Raw genomic sequence first — 18,156 nt, 5'->3', positions numbered from 1 at the left:
CCGGCATTTAGAAGGATGCAGGGGTGGGGTGGGGGAGGATCTCATTGAAACCTACCGAATGTTGAAAGGACTGGCTAGGGTGGAAGTCGAGTATCTTTCCTTTGGTGGGGGTATCCAACACTAGAGGGCACAGCCTCAAAATTGAGGAAGGTACCCTTTAGAGCAGTGTTAAGAAGAATTTTTAGCCAGACTGTAGTAGATCTGTGGAATGCTTGGCTACAGGCTGCACTGGAGGCCAAATTCATGCATATATTTAAGGCGGAATGTCAGAGTTTACTGATTTATCAGGGCAAAGGATATGGCAAGAGGGCAGGTGTATGGGGTTGTGCTTAATGCTGGATCAGCAGCTTGATACCACCCAAAATGCACCCCCTACGGTTCGCCGACTAGAAACACAGAAAACCTACAGCACAATACAGGCCTTTCGGCCCACAAAGCTGTGCCAAACATGTCATTACCTTAGAAATCACTAGGCTTACCCATAGCCCTCCATTTTTCTAAGCTCCATGTACCTATCCAAAAGTCTCTTAAAAGACCCTACCGTTGCCGGCAGCCCATTCCACACACTCACCACTCTGAGTAAAATACTTAACTCTGACATCTCTTCTGTACGAACTCTCCAGCACCTTAAACCTGTGTCCTCTTGTGCCAACCATTTCAGCCCTGTCAAAAAGCCTCTGACTATACACATGATCAATGCCTCTCATCATCTTGTACACCTCTATCAGGTCACCTCTCATCCTCCGTCGCTCCAGGGAGAATAGGCCGAGTTTACTCAACCTATTCTCATAGGCATGCTCCCCAATGCAGGCAACATCCTTGTACATCTCCTCTGCACCTTTTCATTGGTTTCCACATCCTTCCTGTAGTGAGGTGACCAGAACTGAGCACAGCACTCCAAGTGGGGTTGACCAGGGTCCTATATAGCTGCAATGTCCCACTGTAACCTCTGACAGCCCTCCACACCATCCACAACACCCCCAACCTTTGTGTCATCAGCAAATTTACTCACCCATCCCTCCACTTCCTCATCCAAGCCATTTATTGAAATCACAAAGACCACGGGTCCCAGAACAGATCCCTGAGGCACACCACTGGTCACCGGACTCTATGCAGAATATGATGCATTTACAACCACTCTTTGCCTTCTGTGGGCAAGCCAGTTCTGGATCCACAAAGCAAGGTCCCCTTGGATCCCATGCCTCCTACTTTCCCATAAGCCTGCGATGGGGTACCTTCTCAAATGCCTTACTGAAATCCATATACACTACATCTACTGCTCTTCCTTCACCAATGTGTTTAGTCAGATCCTCAAGAAATTCAATCAGGCTCGTAAGGCACAACATGCCCTTGACAAAGCCATGCTGACAATTCCTAATCATATTATACCTCTTGAAATGTTCATAAATCCTGCCTCTCAGGATCTTCTCCATCAACTCACTGGTCTATAATTTCCTGGGCTAACTCTACTCCCTTTCTTGAATGAAGGAAAAACATCCACAACCCTCCAATCCTCTAGAACCTCTCTCGTCCCCATTGATGATTCAAAGATTATCGCCAGAGGATCAGCAATCTCCTCCCTCGCCTCCCACAGTAGCCTGTGGTGCATCTCATCCGGTCCCGGTGACTCACCCAACTTAATGCTTTCCAAAAGCTACAGCGCATCCTCTCCCTTAATATCTACATGCTCAAGCTTGTCAGTCTGCTGCAAGTCATCACTACTATCACCAAGATCTTTTTCCATAGTGTATACTGAAGTAAAGTATTCACTAAGTACCTCTGCTGTTTCCTCCAGTTCCATACACACTTCCCCACTGTCACACTTGATAGGTCCTATTCTTACACATCTTATCCTCTTGCTCTTCACATCCTTGTAGAATACCTTGGAGTTTTCCTTAATCCTGCCCACCAAGGCCTTCTCATGGGCCCCTCTGGCTCTCCTAATTTCCTTTTTAATCTCCTTCCTGGTAGCCTTATAATCTTCTAGATCTCTAACATTACCTAGCTCTCTGAACCTTTTGTAATCTTTTCTTTTCCTCTTGACTAGATTTATTACAGCCTTTGTACACCACAGTTCCTGTACCTTACCATAACTTCCCTGTCTCATTGGAACATACCTATGCAGAACTCCACACAGATATCCCCTGAACATTTGCCACATTTCTTCCGTACTTTTCCCTGAGAACATCTGTTTCCAATTTAAGCTTCCAATTTCCTGCCTGACAGCCTCATAATTCCCCTGACTTCAATTAAACACTCTTCTAACTTCTCTGTTCCTATCTCTCTTCAATGCTATTGTAAAGGAGATAGAATTATGATCACTATCTACAAAGTGCCCTGAGAGATCTGATACCTAACCAGATTAATTTCCCAATACCAAATCAAATACAGTCTCTCCTTTTCTAGGCTTATCTACATATTGTGTTAAGAAACCTTCCTAAACACGCCGAACAAACTCCACCCCACCTAAATCCATTGCTCCAGGGAGATGCCAACCGACATTTGGGAAATTAAAATCTCCCATCATGAAAACTCTTATAATTACACCTTTCCAGGATCTGTTTCCCTATCTGCACTTTGGTATCCCTGTTACTATTGGGCAGCCTATAAAAAACACCAAGTTATTGACCCCTTCCTGTTCCTAACCTCCACCCACAGAGACTCAGTAGAGAAACCTTCCACGACGTCCACCTTTTCTGCAGCCGTGACACTATCTCTGATCAACAGTGCCACGCCCCCAGCTCTTTTGCCTCCCTCCCTGTCCTTTCTGAAACATCTAAAACCCGGCACTTTCCTGTCCCTGACCTCCATCAGGTCACCTCTCATCCTCCGTCGCTCCAAGGAGAAAAGGCCGAATTCATCAAGCTATCCTCATAAGGCATGCTCCCCAATCCAGACAATATCCTTGTAAATCTCCTCTGCACCCTTTTTATGGTTTCCACATCCTTCCTGTAGTGAGGTGACCAGAATTGAGCACAGGACTCCAATTGGGCTCTGACTAGGGTCCTATATAGCTGCAACATTACATCACGGCTCTTAAACAATCCATATACACTGTATGGCTCTCCCTTCATCAATGTGTTTAGTCTGAAACAATCGATCGACAAATGGTGCAATAGCCACAGCTCTACATATCGTCCTTACACATCTGGAGAAGAAGGAGGCTTATGTGAGAATGCTGTTCTTGGACTAGAGTTCAGCATTCAACACTATAGCTCCATCCAGGCTCAATAAGAATCTCAGAGCCCTCACCTTGACCCCGTCTTGGGCAGCTGGATCCTGGACTTCCTGTCAGATTGCCAGCAGGTTGTAAAAGTGGGCTCCCTCACCTCCAACCCTCTGATTGCCAACACAGGTGCACCTCAGGGCTGCATATTGTGTCTTCTCCTTTACTTCCTGTATACTCATGACTGTATCACCACCCACAGCTCCAATCTGCTAATTAAACTTGCCGACAACGCTACATTGATTGGCCTAATCTCAATCAATAACGAGGTGTCCTACAGGGAAGAAGTCAAGAAAACAACCTTTCCCTCAATGTTGCCAAAACAAAGGAGCTGGTTGTGGACTACAGGAGAAATGGAGACGGGCCAACTCCTATTGACATCATTGGATCTCGGGTTGAGAAAGTGAACAGCTTTAAGTTCCTCGGCATCCACATCACTGAGGATATCACAGTTCCATACTTACCGGCTGTGTGGTGAAAAAAGCACGACAGTGCCTCTTTCACCTCAGACGGTTGAAGAAGTCTGATATGGGCCCCCAAGTCCTAAGAACCGTCTACAAGGGCACAATTGAGAGCATCCTGACTGGCTGCATCACTGCCTGGTGTGGGAGCTGTACTTTCCTTAATCGCAGGAACCTGCAGACAGTGGTGCGGACAGCCCTGCGCATCTGTAGTTGTGAACTTTCCACTGTTCAGGACATTTACAAGGATAGGTGTGTAAAAAGGGCCTGAAGAATCATTGTGGAACCAAGCCATCCCAACCACAGTCTGTTCCAGCTGCTACCATCCGGGAAATGGTACTGCAGCATAAAAGCCAGGACCAACAGGCTCCTGGACAGCTTCTTCCACCAGGCCATCAGACTGATTAACTCACGCTGACTCGAGTGTACTCTATATTACATTGACTGTTCTATTTTTATAAATTACTTTAAATAACTATGATTGCACATTGCACATTTAGATGGAGATGTAACATAAAGATTTTTACTCCTCACGTATATGAAGGACATAAGAAATAAATTCAATTCAATTTCATTTAATTCATCTCAGTCCTGGACAGTGCACCTCCTTTTACAGAGACTGGGATCCCTGGTTCCAGATGTTGTGCATTTCAATGTGCTCACCTCTCAGTCCTCGATTCTCTAAATGAAAGGGTTATCGCATTTGATCTTTCTTCATATGATGACCCCACCACTACGGGGATCAGTCTGGTGAATCTTCATTGCACTGTCTAACCTCACCCGTGTTTCCACCATGACTCTTCTCCCACCCCTAACACTACTTCCACCTTCCCACCTGCCCCTCACCTGGATCCACTTTCACTCCCCAGCTTTTGCCCCATCCCCACCTCTCACCTATCTTCTCAATTTCCCATCTACTGTTGGTCTTAAATACCCCCAGCTGGGCCTCTGCAGCTGCCTCTGCTAATTTCACAAATTTGCCACACTCTGGCTAAAGAAATTTTGCTGCATCTTGGTTTTAAATATGCATCCCTCTATCCTGAGGGGCATTCACAATTTTAAGTGTGTGCAAATTGACCGCCTGGGTTGCTGATTGGGATCTTCCGCAGGGAGAGTTAAGTTTAGGGAATACATCTTTCAGGAGCGCAGATAGCTGGTAAATAAATGAATAAGTGGCCGGCAACACACATAAAATTTGCTGGTGAACGCAGCAGGCCAGGCAGCATTTATAGGAAGAGGTACAGTCCGTTTTGGGCTGAGACCCTTGGTCAGGACTAACTGAAAGAAGAGATAGTAAGAGATTTGAAAGTGGGAGGGGGAGGGGGATATTGGAAATGATAGGAGAAGACAGGAGGGGAAGGGATGGAGCTAAGAGCTGGAAAGTAAATAAATAACAGATGGGGTATGAAGGGGATGTAGGGCATTAGCGGAAGTTAGAGAAGTCAATGTTCATGCCATCAGGTTGGAAGCTACCCAGACGGAATACAAGGTGTTGTTCCTCCAACCTGAGAGTGGCTTCATCTTGCCAGTAGAGGAGGCCGTGGATAGACATGTCAGAATGGGTATGGGACATGGAATTAAAATGTGTGGCCACTGGGAGATCCTGCTTTCTCTGGCGGACAGAGCGTAGGTGTTCAGAGAAATGGTCTCCCGGTCTGCATCGGGTCTCACCAATATATAGAAGGCCACATCGGGAGCACCGGATGCAGTATATCACCCCAGCCGACTCACAGGTGAAGTGTCACCTCACCTGGAAGGACTGTCTGGGGCCCTGAATGGTAGTGAGGGAGGAAGTGTAAGGGCATGTGTAGCACTTGTTCCGCTTACAAGGATAAGTGCCGGGAGGGAGATCGGTGGGGAGGAATGGGGGACGAATGGACAAGGGAGTCGCATAGGGAGCAATCCCTGTGGAGAGCGGGGGGGGGGGGGAGGGAAAGATGTGCTTAGTGTTGGGATCCCATTGGAGATGGCGGAAGTTAAGGAGAATCAAGTGTTAGACCCAGAGGCTGGTGGGGTGGTAGGTGTGGACAAGGGGAACCATACTCCTAGTGGTGTGGTGGGAGGATGGGGTGAGAGCAGATGTGCGTGAAATGGGAGAGAAGCATTTGAGAGTAGAGTTGATGGTGGAGGTGGGAAGCCCCTTTCTTTAAAAAAGAACAGGCAGGTTTGTGGATCTTGGGTAGGAGGTAGAAACAGGAAGTGCAGAGTCTGGGAACTATAAGGTTGGTAGCAGTGGATGGGAGATCCCCTGAGCAGATAAAGTTGGTGATGGTTCCCACACCCCACACTTCCCATTTCTACCTCCTACCCAAGATCCACAAACCTGCCTGTCCAGGTAGACCCATTGTCTCAGCTTGCTCCTGCCCCACCGAACTCATTTCTGCATACCTTGACACTGTTTTATCCCCGCTTGTTCAATCCCTTCCTACCTATGTTCGTGACACTTCTCACACTCTGAAATTTTTTGATGATTTTAAGTTTACTGGCCCCCACTGCTTTATTTTCACCATGGATGTCCAGTCCCTGTATACCTCCATCCCCCACCGGGAAGGGCTCAGAGCTCTCCGCTTCTGTTTGTATTCCAGACCTAACCAGTTCCCCTCTACCACCACTCTGCTCCATCTAGCAGAATTAGTCCTCACTCTTAATAATTTCTCCTTTGGCTCCTCCCACTTCCTCCAAACTAAAGGTGTAGCCATGGACACCCGTATGGGTCCCAGCTATGCCTGCCTTTTTGTTGGCTTTGTGGAACAATCCATGTTCCAAACCTATACTGGTATCCGTCCCCGACTTGTCCTTCGCTACATCGACGACTGCATTGGCGCTGCTTCCTGCACGCATGCTGAGCTTGTTGACTTCATTAACTTTGCCTCCAATTTTCACCCTAACCTCAAGTTTACATGGTCCATTTCCGACACTACCCTCCCCTTTCTTGATCTTTCTGTCTTATCTCTGGAGACAGCTTATCTACTGATGTCAACTATCAGCCTCCGGACTCTCACAGCTACCTGGACTATTCCTCTTCTCACCCTGTCTCTTGCAAAAATGCCATCCCCTTCTCGCAATTCCTCTGTCTCCGCCGCATCTGCTCTCAGGATGAGGTTTTTCATTCCAGGACCGAGGGAGATGCCCTCTTTTTTACCTGTTTTGACGTGTCAACCCATCGCCTCCTCCCGTGCCAAGATGAGGCCACCCTCAGGTTTTTATAAAGCTGCAACACAACTTCCAGACTTTTGAACTCAAATGTCTCGACTAATAAAGACAACCATGCCATTTGGCTTCTTAACCACTCGATCAATCTGTGCAGTCATTTTCAGGGACAGATGAATGTGGACTCTAAGATCCCTCTGATCATCATCACTGTTTAGCATCTTGCACTTAACAGTGTCCTGTATCTTTACATTTGGCCAACCGAGCTGCCAGGATGATCGTCACTAATCAAATCTCACTGAGTTTTCTCAGGTCTTGTTGAATTTGACAAGTGCACAAGTACGGGAAGGTACAGGGACAGAGAAACACTGACTTGTAGCAACATCACAGGTAAGCACATTCTGATAACACACGGAAAACAAATTATACGATTCTCTGTCAGTAACAATATAGAAATATATTTTACGTCACCATGCTAACAGGACCAGTACAACAGGGACTGGACGGCGGCTCATCTCAGACGGTTCGGTGTGAAGGTCTCACAACCCGGACCGACCCCGGCAGATTCTGTCAAGGAAGCGAGGCGAGGCCGCCAGTTTGAGAAAGTTCATCCCCTCCCGCTTCAGGTTTCACCGATCACCTTGTGTTTCTCTCTCCCTTCCCCCCCCCCCCGCCTTTTATCCTCCTGTCCTGCCGAAGGGTTTCGGCCGGTAACGCGACTGTACTCTTTTCCTGGGTGCTGCCGGGCCTGCTGAGTTCCTCCAGCACTTTGCGGAAGTTGCTCGCATTGCCAGCATCTGCCGATTTTCCTCTTGTTTGAGTTCGAGAAAGTTAAAGGGACTCACTGCCCAACATCAGACCTCCCCGCTCGGGGCCGACTTCAATACTCACCGAATGGAAATTGTCGGTGTTGCCCCGCAGAGAATAATCCGTTCCCGGATCCCGAACCCGATCCCACCGCCGACTCACTTCAACAAAGGACGGAAAACAACACCGCCCTGCCCGTACTGAGCATGCGCGAAGTCGTCTGCGCGTCATCAGCGCGGTGGGCGGGGCCTCTGAACCAAACCTGCGGCTCTCTCCGCCAGAGAAAGTAGGATCTCCCAGTGGCCAAACATTTTACTTCCACATCCCATTCTGACATGTCCATCCACCGCCTCCTCCAGTGTAAAGACGAAGCCACACTCAGGAACAACACCTAATATTCCGTCTGGGTAGCCTCCAACCTGATGGCATGAACATCGACTTCTCTAACTTCCGCTAATGCCCCACCTCCCCCTCGTACCCCATCCGTTATTTATTTATATACACACATTCTTTCTCTCACTCTCCTTTTTCTCCCTCTGTCCCTCTGAATATACCCCTTGCCCATCCTCTGGGTCCCCCCGCCCCCGTCTTTCTCCCTGGGACTCCTGTCCCATGATCCTCTCATATCCCCTTTGCCAATCACCTGTCCAGCTCTTGGCTCCATCCCTCCCCCTCCTGTCTTCTCCTATCATTTTGGATCTCCCCCCTTCCCCTCTCCCTCTCCCTCTCAAATCTCTTATTAGCTCTTCTTTCAGTTAGTCCTGATGAAGGGTCTCGGCCTGAAACGTCGACTGTACCTCTTCCTAAAGATGCTGCCTGGCCTGCTGTGTTCACCAGCGACTGTGATGTGTGCTGCTTGAATTTCCAGCATCTGCAGATTTCCTCGTGTTTGCAGCTGCCGCATCTCTGCGGCAAAACGGGATCACGTGACGGGAGAAGGGTCTCCCACGTGACCCGGTGACGTCTCCTCGCCCCTCACACGCTGCCCGACGCATTCCCACTTTATTTCATTATTTCCCGTATTATTTCAGCAACATTTTTAATTTTTCCCTCCATATCTTCCCTGTCCCTTCCTCTCCACCCCCCCCCCTCGGGTCACAGAGTTCTATGTTTATTAACACTAGTTTCTATTCACATTCCTCCGATCACTGAGTCTTCACCGGCCTCTGTGGTGGGGATTTACAGACATTCACCACCCTCGGAGTGGAGACATTTCCCCTCATCTCAGTCCCGGACAGTCCACCCCCTTTTTCAGAGACTGGGATCCCTGGTTCAGCCAGTAATGATGTTGTGCATTTCAATGTGTTCACCTCTCAGTCCTCGATTCTCTAAATGAAAGGGTTATCACATTTGATCTTTCTTCATATGATGACCCCACCACTCCAGGGATCAGTCTGGTGAATCTTCATTGCACTCTCTATAACAAATACTCTCTAACCTCTTTGTTAATCCTCTATGGAATTAATTTCCATCTTCTGCAGCCCCGTGTTGCCCCAACCACTCACCTCCCACCCCGTCACTATTTCCACCTTCCCACCTCCCCCTCACCTGGATCCACCTCTCACTCCCCAGCTCTTGCCCCATCCCCACCCCTCACCTCTTTTCTCGGACTATTTCCCGTCCACTCTCAGTCCAGAGGGAGGGTCTCGGCCCGAAATGTTGACGGTCCATTTCCCTCCACAGATGCTGCCCGACCCACTGAGTTCCTCCGGCAGTTTGTTCTTTGGTCTGTGTGACCCGTGTTAGTGTGGGGAGCGGGATTTTACACCATATTCCCGGTACAGTCTCAACAAAACACAAATAATTGTCACTTTGCCCGGACCATCGGCCCCGCTTGCAGGGCAACAGTCTGCCGGTGTTTGCCCCCCAATGTGGTGAATCGCCACCACCGTGGGCTCAGACATTTCCACAGATGAGCCCCTCCTGTCCCCACCGGGACAAACATCCTGTCCGCCCCCTCTCTCACCGTCTTCATCCTCTCCCTCCCCGGGGAACCGGCATCAAACCGACGGGCCGAGCGGTCTCCTCCTACCTCTCAGCGACACATCAGACTCCGGCCGCAGGAGACGCTTCACAAACGCCCCAACTTCCCTCGGAGGGAAATGGAAATAAATCAGAAAGCGGACATTTACTTTAACGGTTGTCCCGCCGTGACGGAAAGTTCGAGAGACGGTGTCAGCGGGGGTAACGCCCTCTCGGCTGGTCCGCCTCTGCTATTGGCTGGAAGCAGTGATTGACATCGCTTCGTACCAATGGGAATAGCGCAGCGCGTGACTCCTCTGTTGACAGCGGTGGGGGAGGGGATGGTCACGTGATTAGTAGCCCAGCCGTTAAACCGACCAAGCTCGAGCTCACCAGCGCGCGGGGCACAAAAGGCCCCGGATGATCGGTTGAGGTGAGAAGGGATCTCCGGGTTGGGGGTCTCACCGGGCGGCGTTTTCAACACCGACTTCGGGTAGTTGCTGTGACTCCGGACTCCGTGACCCGCAATCCCGGGACAGTCCTGCTCTCTTCCCTCTCTCTCAGCCCCACCATCCGTACACGGGCCCCGGGGAGCTTCCGGCCGATGAGGGAATGGGAACCGATGGGTCTCTCAGACAGAGCTGAGCTCCAGCTGTCTAAATGCAAGGATCGGGAACTCGGAGAAAGGGAACAAAATCTTTTACATCAGCTGTTGTGAAAATCACCTTTGTTCTGCCTCCAGTCACAAACAAGAGAAAATCTGCAGATGCTGGAAATCCGAGCAACACACACAAATTGCTGGAGGAACTCAGCATTAGTACTCTTTTCCATAGATGCTGCCTGGCCTGCTGAGTTCCTCCAGCATTTTGTGTCTGTTGCTTGTTCCACCCCCTCTTGTTCTGGACTTTCTACCCGTGAGAATATGTTTTGTCCCACTCTCTCTGGGTACATAATGATATCAAACACCTTTGCCCTGGGCAACAAGTAGCTTTCACATCACAAATGTGCCAGACTCCAATGAGACAGACTACTGCCCTTCCCTTCATATTCATTGGCATTGCCATCACTGAGTTCACCACCGTCAGTCACCTGGGGGAGGGTTCAGGGGAAATATTTATGTACAATACAGAAACTGGTGTTACCTGTGTGTATTGTGGTGATGCAAAAGTTACTGGAGAATTTGAAAGTGGGAAGAAGTGGAGTGATATTTGGAAATCTGAGTTTTTAAAGCGTAATTTAGCAAGCAAACCACATATGGACAATGTGCAAAAGCTCTGGCGAGAAAATCCTTCATTACCCGTTACAGGCCTGCTACATAGGTTGTGTGAGAGTGCAGATGAACTCGATCGAAGCCAGAGAAGATCAAAGTTCTTACTGACAGTGATTTGCTAGCTGTTGAAATAAATACCTCTCTATAGAAAATTCACGATGCAGATGTTGTCACTGGGTAAAAAAAAATGGACAGTACAAGCTTTATGTGCACACTGGTCATTACAAATTAGAGGGGACATTGGTGGGAAGGTGAGGAGACCTCCAGTGTCCCTGATGCCCTCACCTACAAGATGTGCATCCAGCTGCAGCTTGTAACCCTGCACTTTAAGGGGTTGGAACTTGAGATGGATGATTTCCGGATCATCCAGGAGTTGGAGAGGGTGATAGATATGACACGAAGAGAGGTGAGTTACACCCAAAGTGCAGGACACAGGAAACTAGGTGAGAGTCAGGAAGGAGAATGAGGTTAAATAGCCATCGCAGAGTAATCTTGTGTCCATCCCACACAACAACAGGTGGATCCACTTTAGAAACTGTTGGGGGGATCACTGACAGAGGAAAGTCAAAGGGGTGAGAGCGGACTCGTTAGTGAGGGGAACAGAACAAGAGGGGACTAATATCCCAGTGGTGAGGCTCGCTAGTGCTAGTGTGGGGAGAGGGTGATGTGGTTAAAATAAGTTGTAGGGGGAATGGGAGCCAGAATGACAGAACAGATAGTGGGGAGGGTGAATTGAATTTATTACATACATCCTTCATATACATGAGGAGTAGAAGTCTATACATTACGTCTCTGACTAAATATGCAATGTGTAATTTATAGTAATTTATAATAAATAGTTTGTACATCAGACAGTCAATATAACATAGAAATGCAATTGTATCAGCATGAATTAATCAGTCTGATGGCCTGGTGGAAGATGATGTCCCGGAGCCTGCTGGTCCTTTTGCTGTGGTACCGTTTCCTGGATGGTAACAGCAGGAACAGTTTGTGGTTGTGGTGAATTGGGACTCCAATATCCATTGGGCCCTTTTTACACACCTGTCTCTGTAAATGTCCTGAATAGTGGGAAGTTCACATCTACAGATGCGCTGGGCTGTCCGCACCACTCTCTGCAGGTTCCTGTGATTAAGGGAAGTACAGTTCCCATACCAGGCAGTGATGCAGCCAGTCGGGATGCTCTCAGTTGTGTCCCTGTAGAATGTTCTTAGGATTTGGGGCCCCATCCCAAACTTCTTCAACCGTCTGAGGTGAAAGAGGTGCTGGTGTGCTTTTTTCACAACACAGCCGGTATGTACAGACCATGTGAGATCCTCGGAGATGTTTATGCCGAGGAACTTAAAGCTGTTCACCATTGATGTCAATAGGGGTTAGCCTGTCTCCATTCCTCCTGCCATCCACAATCTGCTCCTTTGTTTTTGTGACAACGAGGGAGAGTTTGTTTTTTTGACACCAGTCAGATGTTGTTCAGACCTCAGACAGAGTCAGCAATCAAATGGTTGAGCATGGAGCGATGAATGTGCTGAGCTGTGTATATCACAATGCAAGAAGCATCGTAGGAAAGCCAGATGAGCTCAGGACAGGGAATTATGATATTGTAGCCATTATTGGGACTTGGTTGCACTCAACAGTCTGAGAGATTTAGAGGAACAAATTTGTAGAGAGATTGCAGACCATGCCAAGAAACAAAGGTGTGATTTTAACTTTCCATATATTGACTGGGACTCCCATACTGTAAAAGCTGTCAAGGGGGTAGAGGTTGCCAAATGTGCCCTTAATCAGTTAATAGAATTCCCGACATAGAAGTGTGCAATGAGCTGATAGGAAATGATCCAGGGCTGATGATCGAAATTAGTGATCATAATGCCATGAGATTCAAAGTAAATATGGCAAAAGAGAGGTCTGCACTACAGGTTGAGATTCTAAATTGGAGAAAGGTCAATTTTGATGGTATCAGAAAGGATCTGACAAGTGTGGTTTGGGACAGGCTGTTTTCTGGCAAAGGAGTACTTGGTAAGTGGGAGGCCTTCAGAAGTGAAATTCTGAGGGTGTAGAGTTTGTATGTGCCTGCCAAAATAAAAGTTGAAAGGTAACTGGTGCAGGGAACCTTGGTTTTCAAGAGATATTGAGTCTCCGGATATTTTGTTCCTCTAAATGCCTCAGACTGTTGGGTGCTACCAAGACTCATTAATGACTACAATATCATAATTCCACCCCCCGAGCTCATCCGACTTCTTGTTTTAGTTGTCTTCTGCAGGTTTCTAAAATTTTCCCAATAGTTTTTGCTCTTTTGTTTGCCCTCTCTATGGCTTTTATGTTAGCTTTGGCTTCTCATTTCATCCACAATTGTGTCCTCCTGCCTTTCCAATGCTTCCACTTCTTTGGGATGTATCTATCACTCAACTCCTGAATTGCTCCCAGAAACTCCAGCCGTTGCTGCTCCGTTGTCACTCCCAACTTTTCCCTTCCAAACAAGTTTGGCCAGCTTCTCTGTCATAGAAAAATGGAGAAGTTCAGTATGGAAACAGGCTATTTGGCCCATCTAGTCAATGCTGAAAAAAACATTTAAGGTCTCTACTGCAACTATCTGCACTGGGACTTTCACCTTCAGACCCCTGCCATCCAGGCTCCCATCCAAACTTCTTTTAAATGGTGAAACCGAGCTCATATTCACCACTTGTGTTGACATCTCATTCCACACTCTCATGACCATTTCAGTAAAGAGCTTTTCCAAATGTTCCCATTAAATTTTCACCTTCTCCATTTAACCATGACCTCTGGTTGTCATCCCACCCAACCTCAGTGGAAAAAGCTGCTTGCATTTACCCTATCTATACCGTCATAATTTTGTATACTTCTAACAAATCCTCAAAGCAATGTATAATTTCCTTGTTTATGTTTAGAGCCTTTTTTAGGTGTATAAAATGATGAGGTGCATTGATCATGTGGATAGCCAGAGGATTCTTTCCCAGGGCTGAAATGGCTAACACGAGGTTGTTAGTTTTGAGATGCTTGGAAATAGATACCAAGGGGATGTCAGGGGTAAGTTTTTTACACACAGTGATGGGTGTGTGGAATGCACTGCCGGCTATTTGTGTGAGGTTGTATCAGCTACTGTGGGGCCAGGGACCCATGCAGCTCATTAGGAACAGGGAATAATAACAATGGAGAGAGTCAGACTGAACCAGGTCACAGATTGGAGATGGCATAAATATCCCATTCTTATAGAGACAGGAACAGTATCAAAGAATATGTTGGTCATTCCAGATACCAGCACTGTGCCCAGTTAGAAGATGATTTCTCTCTCCAACTTGGGTTGAACTTCACTGTAACAGTGTGATTCCAGATCACACGTTGACAACTCAAGCGATCTCATCTGAAATATTGTCCTACACCCATTGATGGATTTCTTAAATATTTTTACAGGTTAAAAATGACAAGGAATTTGTCTATGGGAATCTCAAACACAACACGCCAGTTTTGCTGTCTCTATCCAGATATTTAAGAAGAGGAGCAAGGGATTCACTCGATCATCCTTCCTGATCAGACTGTGAGGAGGGATTCACTCGGTCATCTGACCGAATGGCTCACCAGCGAGTTCACACCGGGGAGAGGCCGTTCACCTGCTCGGACTGTGGGAAAGGATTCTCTAAATCACCTCACCTACAGAGGCACCAGTCAGTTCACAATGGGGAGCGGCCGTTCACCTGCTCGGACTGTGGGAAGGGATTCACTGAATCATATAACCTACTGATACACTGGTCAGTTCACACTGGCGAGATGGCATTCACGTGCTCAGACTGCAGGAAGGGATTCACTTGCTCATCCCTACTGAAGGTGCATCAGCGAGTTCACACTGGGGAGAGGCCGTTCACCTGCTCCGACTGTGGGAAGGGATTCACTTCGTCCTCTGTTCTACAGAGACACCAGCGAGTTCACACTGGGGAGAGGCCGTTCACCTGCTCAGTGTGTGGGAAGGGATTCACTCGATCATCCCACCTACAAGCACACTTGTCTGTTCACACTGGGGAGGGGCTGTTCACCTGCTCAGTGTGTGGGAATAGATTCACTTGCTCATCCCACCTGAAGGTACATCAGCGAGTTCACACTGGGGAGAGGCCGTTTACCTGCTCAGACTGTGGGAAAGGATTCACTCAATCATCCCAACTGAAGGTACATCAGCGAGTTCACACCGGGGAGAGGCCGTTCATCTGCTCAGACTGTGGGAAAGGATTCACTCGATCATCCCAACTGAAGATACATCAGCAAGTTCACACTGGGGAGTGGCTGTTCAACTGCTCAAACTGCGGGAAGGGGTTCACTCAGTCATCTGAACTGAAGGTACACCAGCGAGTTCACACTGGAGGGAGTCTGTTCACTTGCTCAGTGTGTGGGAAGGGATTCACTCGGTCATCCAACCTACTGACACATCAGTCAGTTCACACTGGGGAGAGGCCGTTCACCTGCTCGGACTGTGGGACAGGATTCACTTGCTCATCCCACCTGAAGGTACATCAGCGAGTTCACACAGGGGAGAGGCCGTTCACCTGCTCAGACTGTGGGAAGGGATTCACCTGCTCATCCCAACTGAAGGTACATCAGCGAGTTCACACAGGGGAGAGGCCGTTCATCTGCTCAGACTGTGGAAAGGGATTCATGCAGTCATCTGAACTGAAGGTGCATCAGCGAGTTCACACTGGGGAGAGGCCATTCATCTGCTCAGACTGTGGGAAGGGATTCATTCAGTCATCTGAACTGAAGGTACATCAGCGAGTTCACACTGGAGAGAGGCTATACACCTGCTCAGACTGTGGGAAGGGATTCACTTGCTCATCCCAATTGAAGGTACACCAGCGAGTTCACACTGGAGAGAGGCCATTTACCTGTGCAGACTGTGGGAAGGGATTCACTTGCTCATCTGCACTGAAGGTACATCAGCGATTTCACACTGGGGAGAGGCCGTTCAGCTGCTTGGACTGTGGAAAGGGATTCACTCAGTCATCTGCCCTAATGGCTCACCAGAGAGTTCACAGTGGCGAGCGGCCCTTCACCTGCTCAGACTGTGGGAAGGGATTCACTCAGTTGTCTCATCTACAGAGACACCAGCGTGTTCACACAGGGGAGAGGTCATTCAACTGCTCAGTGTGTGGGAAGAGATTCACTCAGTCATCCAACCTACAGAAACACCAGCGAGTTCACACTGGGTAGAGGCCGATCTCCTTCTCACACTTTGGGAAGAGATTCTGTCAGCCATCGCCACCAAATGTCCATCATTGAGTTCACACTGGGGAGAGGCCGTTCACCTGCTGTAAATGTGTGAAGCGATTCGCTCAGTCATCTAACCATATGTAACTCTCGCTTCAGCTAGCAGCTTAATATAGGGGGTGATAGCCCCCCAGCCCGGCCAAACTTAAGAAATCTCGTTTGGGTGGATGCTGCGCGATGTGTCCCCTGTTACAAATCAGTACCCCGAAATAACAAACGGTACATAATATGCGATTAAACGATTGGGCTTTGTAGTTATTACTTTGACTATAGGGTTAGTAAAGAAAAAGTAAAGGAAAAGGGCCCACTCTCTCCATTCATGTCTTCTCACCTCTCCCCAGCAAAAGACCACAAAAATCTCCCTTCCAGACTCACAAGAAAGAACAAGATTTCTCTCATTGGATAGCCCTGCACTTCAAAACCCTGTTGTCTCTAGTCGTAACATAAACATTGCTGCTACAGAGAAACCGTTACCTCAGTAGTGATAGATTACAGAGAGGCCATTACATTAACACTGAAAACTCGCAGCACGTTACAGTTGTGACACACTACTGGGTTCACAATAGACAATAGGTGCAGAAGTAGGCCATTTGGCTCTTCGAGCCAGCACTGCCATTCACTGGGATCATGGCTGATCATCCACAATCAGTACCCCGTTCCTGCCTTCTCCCCATAACCTTTGACTCCGCTATCTTTAAGAGCTCTATTCATCTCTTTCTTGAAAGCATCCAGAGACTTGGCCTCCACAGCCTTCTGGTGCAGTGCATTCCATATATCCACCACTCTCTGGGTGAAAAAATGTTTCCTCAACTCCATTCTAAATGGCTTACCCCTTATTCTTAAACTGTGGCCTCTGGTTCTGGACTCACCCATCAGTGGGAACATGCTTCCTGCCTCCAGCGTGTACAATCCCTTAATAATCTTATATGTTTCAATAAGATCCCCTCTCAGCCTTCTAAATTCCAGTGTATACAAGCTCAGTCGCTCCAATCTTTCAACATATGACAGTCCCGCCATCCCGGGAATTAACCTTGTGAACTTGTGTTGCACTCCTTCAATAGCAAGAATGTCCTTCCTCAAATTTGGAGACCAAAATTGCACACAGTACTCCAGGTGTGGTCTCACCAGTGCCCTGTACAGCTGCAGAAGGACTTCTTTGCTCCTATACTCATTTCCCCTTGTTATGAAGGCCAGCATGCCATTAGCTTGCTTCACTGCCTGCTGTACCTGCATGCTTGCTTTCAGTGACTGATGTACAAGAACACCTGGATCTCGTTGTACTTCCCCTTTTCTTAAATTGATTCCATTTAGATAATAATCTGCCTTCCTGTTCTTACCACCAAAGTGGATAACCTCACATTTATCCATATTAAACTGCATCTGCCATGCATCCGCCCACTCACCCAGCCTGTCAAAGTCACCCTGCATTCTCATAACATCCTCCTCACATTTCACACTGCCACCCAGCTTTGTGTCATTGGCAAATTTGCTAATGTTACTTTTAATCCTTTCATCTAAATCATTAATATACATTGTAAACAGCTGTGGTCCCAGCTCTGAACGCTGTGGAACCACACTGGTCACCGCCTGCCATTCCGAAAGGGACCCGTTAATCGCTACTCTTTGTTTTCTGTCAGCCAGCCAATTTTCAATCCATGTCAGTACTCTGCCCCCAATACCATGTGCCCTAATTTTGCCCACTAATCTCCTATGTGGGACTTCATCAAGGGCTTTCTGAAGGTCCAGGTACACTATATCCACTGGCTCTCCCTCGTCCATTTTCATACTTACATCCTCAAAAAATTCCGGAAGATTAGCCAAGCACGATTTCTGCACTGGGGAGAAAGTTTCAATAAGCTGCAGGCTGGATATTTGTCCATCACCGTTGCTGAATGCAATTTCGAGAGTGACTGTCGGTGCTGAACTCTGCAATTATTGCTGTTGCTCACCAGACCCAGTTCTGCACCCTGGTCACTGAGCATGGGAGGAGGTTCTTCTGCTGCATATTCACCTTT

General features: G+C 47.9%; 2 protein-coding genes across 3 annotated transcripts in view; one reads left to right on the top strand and one right to left on the bottom strand.

Moving 5' to 3' along the window:
- Positions 1 to 7,830, bottom strand: part of LOC140208468 (NACHT, LRR and PYD domains-containing protein 3-like) — a 135,108-nt gene extending 127,278 nt beyond the window's left edge. For both annotated transcript variants that reach the window (XM_072277147.1, XM_072277148.1), the window contains exon 1: positions 7,729 to 7,830. The gene's annotated coding sequence lies outside the window, so the exon portion shown is untranslated. The remainder of the gene's footprint in view (positions 1 to 7,728) is intronic.
- Positions 7,831 to 9,976: 2,146 nt separating this feature from the next.
- On the top strand, positions 9,977 to 18,104 carry LOC140208470 (uncharacterized). The gene is made up of 2 exons (XM_072277150.1): positions 9,977 to 10,039; positions 14,303 to 18,104. Exon 2 carries the CDS (start codon positions 14,459 to 14,461, stop codon positions 16,082 to 16,084), a length of 1,626 nt encoding a protein of 541 aa, XP_072133251.1. The 5' UTR covers positions 9,977 to 10,039; positions 14,303 to 14,458; the 3' UTR covers positions 16,085 to 18,104.
- The last annotated feature ends 52 nt before the right edge of the window (positions 18,105 to 18,156 follow it).

Source organism: Mobula birostris, chromosome 13 (assembly GCF_030028105.1).
Source record: "Mobula birostris isolate sMobBir1 chromosome 13, sMobBir1.hap1, whole genome shotgun sequence".
NCBI lineage: Eukaryota > Metazoa > Chordata > Chondrichthyes > Myliobatiformes > Myliobatidae > Mobula > Mobula birostris.
The sequence above is the reverse complement of the archived record's forward strand: the minus strand, read 5'-3'. Positions and strand labels throughout refer to the sequence as shown.

Excerpts from the sequence above, each read along its gene's own strand:
- LOC140208470 (XM_072277150.1), top strand. The coding sequence starts at position 14,459 with ATGGCTCACCAGCGAGTTCACACCGGGGAGAGGCCGTTCACCTGCTCG.